Source organism: Apostichopus japonicus, chromosome 13 (genome assembly GCF_037975245.1).
Source record: "Apostichopus japonicus isolate 1M-3 chromosome 13, ASM3797524v1, whole genome shotgun sequence".
In the NCBI taxonomy this organism is placed as follows: domain Eukaryota; kingdom Metazoa; phylum Echinodermata; class Holothuroidea; order Aspidochirotida; family Stichopodidae; genus Apostichopus; species Apostichopus japonicus.
Window position 1 is genome coordinate 1,922,501 of NC_092573.1, and position 12,232 is coordinate 1,934,732.

General features: G+C 38.5%; 2 protein-coding genes across 2 annotated transcripts in view; both read left to right on the plus strand.

Annotated features, from left to right (window-relative positions):
• LOC139978465 (uncharacterized) overlaps positions 1–2,032 on the plus strand; it is a 4,687-nt gene extending 2,655 nt beyond the window's left edge. The window contains exon 2 of the mRNA XM_071988720.1: positions 460–2,032. Coding sequence (XP_071844821.1) covers positions 460–1,148 — 689 coding nt within the window. The 3' untranslated portion in view covers positions 1,149–2,032. The remainder of the gene's footprint in view (positions 1–459) is intronic.
• Positions 2,033–4,923: 2,891 nt separating this feature from the next.
• On the plus strand, positions 4,924–11,739 carry LOC139978420 (cAMP-regulated phosphoprotein 19-like). The gene is made up of 3 exons (XM_071988633.1): positions 4,924–5,844; positions 6,761–6,871; positions 8,006–11,739. The coding sequence occupies exons 1-3, from the start codon at positions 5,749–5,751 to the stop codon at positions 8,183–8,185; spliced, it is 387 nt and encodes a 128-aa protein (XP_071844734.1). The 5' UTR covers positions 4,924–5,748; the 3' UTR covers positions 8,186–11,739.
• Positions 11,740–12,232: the final 493 nt, after the last annotated feature.

Genomic DNA, 12,232 nt, shown 5'->3' on the forward strand with positions numbered 1-12,232 from the left:
CTATGACTATTGAGTGTATAACGCAAACATTTAACCCTTTGAAGAACTGCGGCCTTGTCTGTTTTATTCTGGAAATCCCAACTTCACAATAACCAGCAATGAAATAGTGTAGCGTTTTAAATAATATATATATATATTTATTTCGAAAAGTCCATTGCGCAATAACGTGTTACGTCATCATTGACTGCCTGTGCACCATATAAATGTTATCAATGGATAATATGTGTCATTGAGATATGTGTTCCCAATAATGCAGCAAAGCATCTTTGTAAATAATATTGCGTTTATGATCAAGCCTGCCTGGAAATGATATATTACAGTTGTAAGACAGTCATAATTTAGCAGAGCAAAACGAACAAATCTCCAGGAGTTAACCATTAATTTTACCATCGTTATTCACAATAATTTGTTCTTGTTCTTGTTGTTGTCATGGTTGTTTTATCATTATTTGATTTTTAGGCGTTGCTCTGGGAGCTTCATCGACGAGGGCAACCCCAACAACAAAGAGACCCAAGTCGTGGTTCAACTTTTGGGACTACCCGGCTGTCTCTGGTAACTCAAAATCTAGTGGTACCTACACCCCTGGACCACAAGTAGGAGGTATCGGTGCAAACAACGGTGGGCAGGCCGCAGGTGCTGGAGCTGCGCGACAAGGCAATACAGGGAACAGCAATAGCGGGTTGTTCAAATGGTTCCAAAACAGTGCGGTAGATCCCCCAAACACCGACAGCAGTACCGTACCAAATGCTGTAAACAAAGACGTGTGGGCAAATCCAGACGTGGGACCGGTTCAAAACGGACAACACGGTGCCGGTGGAAATTATTTCAAACCCAATGGAGGCTACAACCCTAATGTATACGACAATAACCAGCACTCAGGGGAACAGCATGGCGCCCACGTACCCATGGTTAATCCCGATATGCAGAACGGTGGTATGGCTGGCGGGGGAGGTTGGGCTGGTAACCACAATGGTGCCACAGGTGGAAATCTACCACTAAATGCGAGAAGCGTGGGTTCTGGAGCCGCGGCTGGGACATTGGTCGGTGTGGCTGTGGCTATCGTTGTCCTGGTGACGATCTTCGCTGGGGCGGCGTACGTCCTCACACGTCAGAGGAGGAACGGTCACCTGGTAATGGCAAACGTTTAATGTACATGGTCTAACTTACATGTCATATATATATTATAAACAAGTATAGATATATAAATGAGTACAGTTATATTTTGAATTAGGTTTACCCCTATATATGCGCTGCGGTAAGGAATATTTTAGTATTTGCACCGGTATATTTTATTTCTTTAGCAATCGTTGAGCGAACGTTGTTTCATTTACGCAAAGTATCAAATTTTTATTTAGCGAGACAGGGGAAAATCGTGATGGGCGACAAATAAAATATCAACTCTCTGTCTGGTATTGAGAATAATTATAAAGTCTGAAAGGAAATTAAAAATTTCTTACACTAGTTCATTTTGCCGCCGCTGATTGCAATCTGTGTAATTTGCGGTTGGTGACGTCACCTCATTACAGTATTTTACGTGGCAAAAGTAAATCCCCTTTAATATATTACACGACTATATGTATATGATAATAACTGAAACAATATTGTTTTCTTATACAAAAACTACTCTATATGATTAGGTAACACCAAGTCATATAGTATCCATGCAGTTGAGATGATGTTGATTTTAAGTTTGGCTCGAATATTCTTCTATTTTAAAACATTTTAGAAGTAAAAACATTATGCATTTAGAATGTTATGGATTTTTAATTAATTATATGATACTATTCGTCTGGTACCGTAATTATACATACACATATACACACAGACATAAATATATATATATATATATATATATATATTGTTATTTGATATATTTTGGTTTCCTTTCCTTTTATTTATTTTTTATGTTTCTTTGATTAAGAAGACCCAAAGTAAAATGAGAAAAAAATGTCCAGTCAGCTGTTAGTTTGATGCTGTTTCCTCAGCATTAAAAACATATAGTTGTACAATATATTAAAATGATTCTATATGAAATATATTTGGTAAAGATGAAATACATGAACTGTTTCGAATTGTGCCCTTTTTAACAAGTTTTTGAAGCTCTCCTTGCAAACTTCGCTAACATCATCAACATGCGTGGTTTGGACACCTCATGAAATCAATCACAACGGTACTGTGACTATAGCACGTATACTTCCTCCCAATAGGAACACCAATTCATTTTGTTCGACCGTGCTGCGTTGCAATAATTTCATGACCCTAACCATCCAAACTTAAGCATTTCTCAGTGTGATTTTTAGTCTGAAGCTATTGAGAAGATTTCAAGAATTGCTTCTGGTTGAGAATCCAACTTTACTTTGTCCAGCCAATATAGGTAATTTTCGAACCCAACTCTGAGAGGATAAATTCAAATATATTCGATACGATTGTTCAGAAGCGTCATTTTCAGCCTTATGTAATTCTCCCCAAATTTGATTTGTCAAAGGGAAGTGGAGATATGGGAAGGAGTGAAGAGGATGGGTGGGGATTTTTAAGATTTGAATTTCTTTATTTTCCATTCACGGATCATCAATATATATGAATATTGTAATCTATCATTAACTTCAGGACCCATGACGTCACGGACTCAATATTGGTCACATTTTTTATTTATTTTTTATTAATGATCATTCTATCGTTATACGGATGAACAATTCAAAAGACTGGACTACTCAGTCTGCACACAGGCCATTATAATTTAGGTCAGCTCCACATAATGAAATCGACACAAAACTCGACAGAAAAGCAAATTTCGGCCTCAAATATCATGTTTACACTGCAATAAAACTAGCCATGCAAGGACAAATGGTGTTGAATGCCATCCAAATATCATCTAAGTTCTTCAAATGAAGTTAAACGAAGATGGTTTGTCAAGTTGAGGCATTAACGTTGATAAAACAATGGACTTCACATGATCGTATATTACGCCTTAAAGGAACACTCCAAATGTATACCGTATCATATTTTACATACAGTTGCATATCGAGGAAGCCATTATATTTCCATAGTAAATAATACCAGTGCTCAATTTACTGTTTATCTCTTGGACTAACACACATCAAGATTAAGTTCTTCCCGAATTCAGTCTGGAGAAAGATTGGAGAAAGCCAACGGGTTTGGGATCCTTTCCCCAGAAGATTATTGATATTTTCTGGGCTGTACCGCATGTGGGGGCGGGGGCTACTGATCAGGGTCGGATTTACCAATGGGCAACGTGGGCAGCTGCCCACGGGCCTCCACAACAAGGGGCCTCCACATACTTCATGAAAAAAAATATATATAAGGGGAAATTTGAAGAAAAAAAATTAAATGTAGGCTGACAAATATCATCAATCAAAATCATATTGCGCGCGGCTTACGCCATGCATACGCTTGAAGTCATATTCAATTTTAATTGTATCTCTTTGTGAATGGTAGAAACAGCTAAGTGGTTGTTTTCCCGTTATTGCAAATCACACGTCGGCAGACAAACATGATTGGCCTAATATCCAAAGTCATCAATCTCAACGTCTATGTTCTTTAGAACTAGGTTAATGGTTTTGGTTGAAACATTTCAGTACACCCTGACAGTGCGCCTGTCATCACCTCCCGCTAGGTTTCAGACAGGTATTGCTAATTGATTCTTTTCATGTGAAATGATGAAACAACTGTCTTCTCACCCCCTCTACACACACATACACAGGCCCGTGCGCGTCTGGGCAGTTGGCAATTGGCATTAACATGTTCGTCATGAATCATGTTAGTCCAGTCCAGCTAAAAGCAAGTTTAGGCCCGGGGTGTGAGTTTTTTCGGTTTTCCGGGATAATTAGCATATGCAGGCCGATCAAATTCTTGGAAATGGGACAACACCCCCTTTCTCCAGAACCCAATTTCTAGATAACTTTAGTAATTTTTGACGTCGGATTATGAAAGAAAATGCTCCACATCCCCTTTTAATGGACCCTGACCTGATATTCTAACCCTAACCTTGATTTTGAAAACATTTTGCAGTTTCCAGAGAGTGAGAGAGGTTGTAGCAACCTTTTTACTTGTACGGAAAATTTTGCAGGCAAACAGGCCTACATACCGTAATGAAAATTCTTCAGAAATCACAAAATTTACTTCAGAAATCACAAAATACTGCACCATTTCGCATCCAAGAACCCTTAATTATTGGAAAAAATCCAATACCCCTTCCCCATACACACCCCCCCAGGACGGCGATCACTGGAGGGGGGGGGCCTCCACCACTGAAGGTTGCCCACGGGCCTCCACATGTCTAAATCCGGCCCAGGGGCTAATGATATCAAAGCAGGTTTGCAGCTAGTACTGAGTAGTGACAACGCTATTTCACGTGTAATGAATATTTTCCCTGTATTCTCCCATGGTATTTCAATGAATACGAATTATAGAAAATAGAAATTGATAATTTTATTGTCTGGCACTTTTTCAATTAAAAAGATGCACCTGAACGATGCAGCAATGCCGTGGAGTGCAGTAAACAGTTGGCGGCAGAATTAAACACCTTCCAACTATTTTCCCAAAGTAGCAGAAACCACACCTCCCCTTTCTAACTCCTCATCATCCCTGCCCTTCTTGCCTCTCCTTCCTCCCTTCCTCCCCTCCCCCACTACCTCCCTCCCCTCCCCCCCCCCCCCCCCCCACTATGCCTCCCCATCCCAATTCCTTCCCTCAGTCCTCATTCCTATGATATAAACAATTGAACTAGACATCCATTTCAAGGTTTCAGAGTCGGCGAAAACTATACACTTGACTTGATTCTTGCACAAACTTTACATTCTACGAAGGTCTTCCTTGCAACTGTGAGTGCTCTATGCACAAGAATCGACCTTAGCAAGTATAAAAACAGCTCAGACCAAGAGTACTAACCATCAATTTCTATGGTACTAACACACATCGAAGGGCTATCCAAAGTATCAAAGTTCAACGATAACATTGACAGGGCGCATACGACTGCCAGTACGTGTAAGAACCAAACCAACAAATAAACTTGCAAGGCATCCCTATTACTAAGAAACTGTAGAACCATCTCCGCTACCTTTATTTCATTAACCCTCTATCGTCAAAGAACGGTTTGAGTTTGGAATAGTTTTTGTTTGTCATCAAACGTGAGCGTAGGCTAGCCTTACTTACAGTACACTACAGTACTACTGAAAGTGGTGTACTGAGCGCCTAATGATCATCGCCTATTGTGTTGTGTGAATATCATCGTAAGCTTAGGCCTATTCAAGTACAAGGCCAACACTACAGTTGAGCTTCCCACATAAAAGCCATACGCTGTAGGTAACCTAACAGTTAGTGAAAGTTACGTTATTAATACAGTGACACATCGTAGAACAGCTCTTTGGTTTGAATTAAAAACTTTTGTAGGCAGATATTTTGTTGTTATAAGGTTCTGGAAAAGTCTTGGGTTGAGGGAAATCTCATTTTCCTTAATACTTTGGCTATATCATCTGTTCATAACATAAGCTTGCATAATTATAACTTGTGGATGTTGGGATTGGGTTGGACATTTTGTTCATAACAATACGGTTACACTGCAGTGGCATTTCAGATAAAACTCTCATTCCACGTCACTTGGCCATTGAACTTGTGAAGATTTGATTCTGTTATTGACTGACAACTATTGAAGTGCTGTAACTGTTGTGATATTGTTGTCACAAGACACTTCTCTCTGTCCTACCGTTCTTGACACACCAAAGTCACAAGATGTCTGATATACCAGCGAAAGAAGGTGAGAAGCTCGCAGCAGATGTTCAAACAAGTATAAAGGAAGAAGAATCTTTGAAAGCAGAAAGTACAGAGGTACGAGATATCGTGTCATCATCACATTGCCTAGGCCTGCTTGCTAATTAGGAACATTCATACCCAGCACTTGATGGAACTAAATAAAAAATCTAATAACAAAATCACTATGTTGTGCATCTGTAAAAAAGAATCTAGTGGAATCATTTTTCACCACTGATGTTTTTTTTTAAGGTTGGTGATCATAAATGTTCAATGTTAGCAAGCTGGCGATACTATAAAGTGAATGTCTTTTGTTTTTTCCATTCTTTTCTTTGTATTGCATGTTTGCAGTGATCCATGCATGGGAGCCAAAATGGAAAAAGTAGCTTGTGATAGTGTACAGCAACTGCTGTGAGAGAGTCAATGTGTGCAGTATTATAACTTGAATAATTGAAGAACAAATCAACAAGAACAATTGTACTGTCTATACACACTGTTTGACTGTAATTATTCTCTTTTGAAGTTGTTAATTGTGTACCAGTTTTTCTTTTAGGTATTTAGTTTTACATTGCATTCTGTTTCTACTCTGTAAATTGAGTAATGGTTACCTTGAATTAGAAGTAGGACACCCACCATGACTGACTGACAACTACCAAAAAAATAAGGTTTATATAATGAAAAAGATTATTTACCCCCTTCCCTAATTTAAGTTGGACCACAAAATTCTCTCTGTGGTTCATGCACAGCACTTCTAGAAAATTCTGAGTATTTAGCTGTATTGTAACAATGTAATTTTCTCCTTTACATATGGGATTTTGCATTAGGCAATAGAGGTGATCTAGAGTGGATAATGTTGGAGAATTGTGGTTTGGTCTTCTTGCCCAGCTTCTGTCCCCGTTGACTTTTCTTATCATTCATTGCACTCTTCATGTTCTTGAAAGATTTTTATTCTTTACCAGATTTAAAAAAAAAAAATTCTTATTAACCATGCTAGAAAACACCACAAGCTCTGGAAGCTGAAAAATTGGCTAATTTGAAGAAGAAGTTTGGAAATGTTGGCAAGCCAGGTGGATCAGACTTTCTCAGAAAGAAATTAAACAAAGTGGTGAGTCTAAAATTTACAGACGTTTAACTTATTGCAAGGTTTTGTATTTATTAGAATTGGCAACAAATGTGTAGTTTGCTCCCAATCACTCCAATAATCATGCACTGTCTTAATGTTAAGTGTAAGTTAATATACAGTACAGGCCTTAAAGTACTCTACTGCAATTTAGACCCAAATTCAGTACAAGTCAAACTTGTGTCGCATTTTGTTTTCGGTTTTTTGGTTTTTGGTAAACATTAAACATAGAATGTAATGTACAGGGTAGGATATATTATGAAAGTTTGTGATTCATATCTTATGGCACAGGCCATGTGTTTATATTGATCGTAATACCATAATTAATGCCTGACTTTATGCACACAGTCTAAAGCCTGGGTCACATCTGCGCGATTCAACACGTGATTCAACTCGCAACTAAAATCACGCGAATCAGAAAAGTTGCTTCTGAGAAGTTGCGCTGATTAGGACATTGCTCTATTGCAAATCAACCCAATCGACGGCGCAACTTTTATTGCGCAATAAGTTGATACCCGTGTCTAACTACGCGATTCAACCATCAATTGTATTGCGAGTTGAATCGCGTGTTGAATCGCGCAGATGTGACCCGGGCTTTAGCATAGAAGCAGATCAGTAGATAACCTTTTACACTTATTGCAGATCTGTGTACATTTGATGGCATATCATTGAATGGAATTACTTTAAAATGTTTATTTTTATTTTTTTATTTTTTTTTCAGTTTATTTGTTTTTTTTGTACTTTTGTGGTAATTATTTTTTTGCACTACCCAATTATCCAAAATGCACAGCTGAGGTTTCCCATTAGACATTTGTATTGTGTGTAAATGGACTGCAGAGATTTCAAAGCCTATTGCACTCTAACATAGTTGCCTAAGTGGCTCGCAAGTGCAGATATTGAATTGTGTCGTGTGCTTAAATTAAAAATCTGAAAACAAGTCCTTCACATTTGTACAGTATGTTCAAAGCCTACCTACTGTACTGTATGTCACTTTCAGGTTTCACAATGAGTACAAGTTGGGTCACTAGCCCCTTTGCTTTTATCCTGGATTGTGGCACCCACATTGGTCATTCTGCAGTCTGCACAGATTTTCACAATCCAGTTCCCTTTATTTTGCAGAAATACTTTGATTCAGGAGATTACCAGATGGCCAAGCAGACTGGAAACCTCCAACCAGGCCGGAGAGGCAACGGCAAACCTCCTCTTGTGCAAACAGGTGCAACAGGACAAGCCCATCCCACCCCAGCTTCCATGCCACATCGTAAAGTCTCGTCCGAAGTGAGTAAGTTGGCAGTGTAAGAAGGCCAAGACGACGACGGCAATTAACCAGATTGAGTTTTGTACAGCAGCAAGACAAGTTATTTTTACATTATTTTAGGATACTTTCTTCTTGTGGGGAAACTTCCAACAACAAAATGACACCAGAAACATGTCTATTTCCTAAACTTAAGAAAGATGTGGTTTCTAAAAGCCATATATATATATATATATATATATATTCAGTGTAAATAAATATTTCGTTAGTGAAGTTAGCCTAAACAGGAATCCCCTCGCTGTAGATTTATGTTCAATGCTGTCAGAACAATTTTTTAGTATGGCGGCAGTCTCTTAGGATTACTTGCTATGTTCTTTGCATCTCTGAGTAAGTTTCTTCAAATTCTGGGTAAAGTGCAGTCTGATACTGGAGTTGTGTTGAACTAGTCAAGGAAAGTTCCAGCCTGCTGAAGCCAGAGACAAGAAGGACAGGCCAAATTCCACTTCAACTTTCAAGACGATATCATAAAATGAAGTGAATCCACAAATTTATACCAATCACTGCTATTATGTGTCTCTGAACAGTACAGATACTTTGACACACCTCTCAAAAGAAATGTCTAAAGAGTTTAAAAATCTTGAATTCCTAGCAGAGTAATGCATTAACTTGAATACTAAAATGTTTCTGTTCAATAGCAGTTTGACTTCCCTACGTCAGTTTGTTGTGACTTAAACGGATTACACTGTGTTGCTCTTCTACGTAAATTGATGTCAGAACTGCTGAGGATGAATTTATCAAACTGTATGTACCATTCTCAGACTACCAATGGAACATGGCGTGACTTGACAAATATGTGTCTGTTATGCTCAATAAGAAAGAAGAAGATACAAATAGAAACGACACTCCCTGTGTCACTGTGTACATCTCAATCTATTGTAAATCGACAGTGGAAAGAAGGAGGTGCTTTCACTTGAAGCTTGTCTTTACCAAAGATTTTTACCGGAATATAAATCGTACATGTCATTGTGGAACTACACAAACCTACTACCATTATTAACACTCACTGTGAAGAAAAAAGTTGTTATTCCTAATTTGCATCTCTTAATAACGTTCTTGTAGTTTGCAGTGATGTGTTACACATTTAGTGTCATCCATCTAGTTTGTTTAAGCTTAACCAAAATATTCTAGAGGAAGATTTTCACAGGGTTTTACATTATTGAGTAAAATGAGTAAGTCTGCTTAAGTGTGTTAAAGTCATTGGACTAAATAATGCAATGCAATTTGTCTTGACTTTATTTGGAGGAGAGTAGCTCTTTCTTTTGTACTGGAACAGAAGTACTTTAGTGTTACTTTGTTGTTGACAACACATCAAGCTCTTGTTGTATTCAGTATTTTTTTTACAGGCTGTCAAGAAAATAGAGCCTGTATTGTCTCAGATTTTAGCAAATGCTATTGTAATTTGATCCGTCTAATGTATGCATATCCATAAATCCAGCCAAACATGGTATGGTAACCTTTACTGTGGCATTAACTGTACACAAAACTCTGAGTTGATTCTGTGAATGTACGGAACTTGTTGCCTTTCTTGTTGCCATTACTCTATAACTTTTCAGATTTCTTGACATATTTCTTCGCAATGTCTAATAGGTTTTCCTTCTACGTCCAGAAAGACATATTTCTCATCCACTTAGCCGGTAGTTTTAATCGTCATTTAGTGACTTGAACTGTAAGAGCTTCTGCCATTATTCTTGTATGCAAAGTAGGCTATACTGTAGGTCAAATAGATGCAAGATTCTAAACATCTCTTAGGATATCAATGTTCCAAATAACAAAATAGGCCCCATGCAAGTTTGTGTCTGATGTCAAGATAAAATAAGTTGGAAATGTAGCAACTGCCTCTGACGCAAAGTTAGATGAGGATTGATATGAGAGTTTACCAGTGGGCTGGTTGTTGTCACCGTACAAGAAAGAATAGCCTAAAAGGCCCCAAACGATGTAGCTTGTTAGCATAAAATCAAAGTATTCAGATGCCTTTTGTTACTCTTACCTCGCATCATCCCCACCCCCCACCCCCAAGTGATGGGCACTATATGTAAAAACATCTTAAGACAAATGAAATCTGGTGCCAATTCAAGTTTCAAAATTGAATAAGTTTGACAGCAAAATACCAAAAATGGTCCCAGTGGATCAAGATTTTAAGCAATCACTTTTGCCACCTTCAGAGCGTTATTGTGTACAGAAACAATTGTTAGTTTTCTTTGAACCAATCAAGTAACCGGGCCACGTTGGAAGATCAAAGGGCCTTGCGGAATTGATATATCTTTTGCAGTGTAAGCTAAAATTTGAGGGCAAGAGAGGTGACTGTTGGAAGGTACTTGTCTACGGCTTAACATATTTACCATGTTATTTTATCATTCCAAAAGAGACCAAGGGAAATGACTTATCAAAGTATCTTAAGTGAGTCATACGGAAGTCTCTGTTGGGCAGATTGGATTGTAAATAAAGCACTTCCAAGAGAGAAATTTACTGTAAGACAGATGAACGTTGTTAGCCAGTAACATTGGGCTCTTATCTTGTATATGGTTATCCCAGCATGAAAGCCTTCTATTACCTCATGTTGTGGATGATGCCAAGCTGTAGGAGAAAACAAAAATATTATGGGGGAGGGGGAGGGCAGGGGGTGGGGGAGGGCAGGGGGTGAAATGAATTACTCACAGGTGATTTAAGTAAACCATAAAGTCTGCCTGATTTGTTTCTTTATAGAAGTGATTACTTTCAGTACAGTATAGAGGAACTGTGATTAAGTGGGATTATATTTACTTAACTGGTGCTCTGTGCAGCTTGCTTTATGTCTTTTACAATGTGTTTTACTGTTATAGATGTGGTTGTGTTGAGTTCTTGTGTAAATGTAGAAGATGAGTATTGATGGTGTCATAGTGACCCTTCTGTGTTATGGGTAAGGTGTGTGGGGAGGGGGAAAGGGACAAGAAATCAGTGGTAAGTGTATTTTCTGGTCAGTGAATATAACAAGCAACATCCCCCACTCCCCCCCCCCCCCAAGAACTTACTTTACAAGGAGTTGTGCAGCATGTCAACCATCACTTGTCCATGTATTCACCACCAAATGGGCATACTAAGGCCTTACCAACTTTGGTGTTGGGATTGTCCATTATGTTTGGGTCTTGGATCAGCACCATTCATCTTCGGCATACAGTGAATTCTATAGGGATGAAATGCACATTGACTCCCATGTTTCACTTCTTCAGGGGTTGTTGGATGGCGGGGGGGGGGGGGGGAAGGGGAGTTGTATGTTGTCCCTATTTTAGTTTACAATTTGTCAATGACTTCCAATCAGGAGTTATAGTTATTTTGTCTCTCTTTCATGTGCTGGTGTATTGTCTTTATAGTGTAGATACACAGTATTCAGTATGCTTCTGACTAAGCCATGAAGAGCATTTAAAATTAACGTTTGGACAAACAGTATAGTAAATTATGTTAGAACGGTGAGTTAAAGAACAAGACATGTAAATATAGCAAATGATTACATTTGGAAAGTTTGCTTTGAAAAGATGGATTAAAGTAAAAGCTTAACTATGGATATCTTTGGTTGCTTGTCTTTGATTATTGTTTTCAAAGTTTGGTACTGTGCAATCGCAATGCTCAGAGTGTGTTTTGTGGTTCGCTTGTGCCAGTTATTGGATTACCCTCCCCCACACCCTCTCCCTCATGCCTCAGTGTAAGTTACCATACAATAACATGATTTAAATGTGGTCATGTGAAACTAAGTGTCTGCTCAAGTAGCACTGCTGTATTGAATACACTCTTATCTTTATCACTTTGGCTCTGTGTACTGCTACCTGTTCCCACATCACATGGTGTTACACGCCATGGCTGTTTGAAGAGTACATATCCACTCGTAAGGAACAATGCAGGAATGTAAATAATAATTTTACAGCCTCCTTATTTCACAACTTTGGCGAAGGACTAACAAGCAGTGGGTGGAAGGGAACCAAGTATTTGTCTGGCCTCCTTCCGCTAGTAAAGTTACTACACAAATCAACTTAATTAAGTAGCTCCCGAAATTGTTCGTC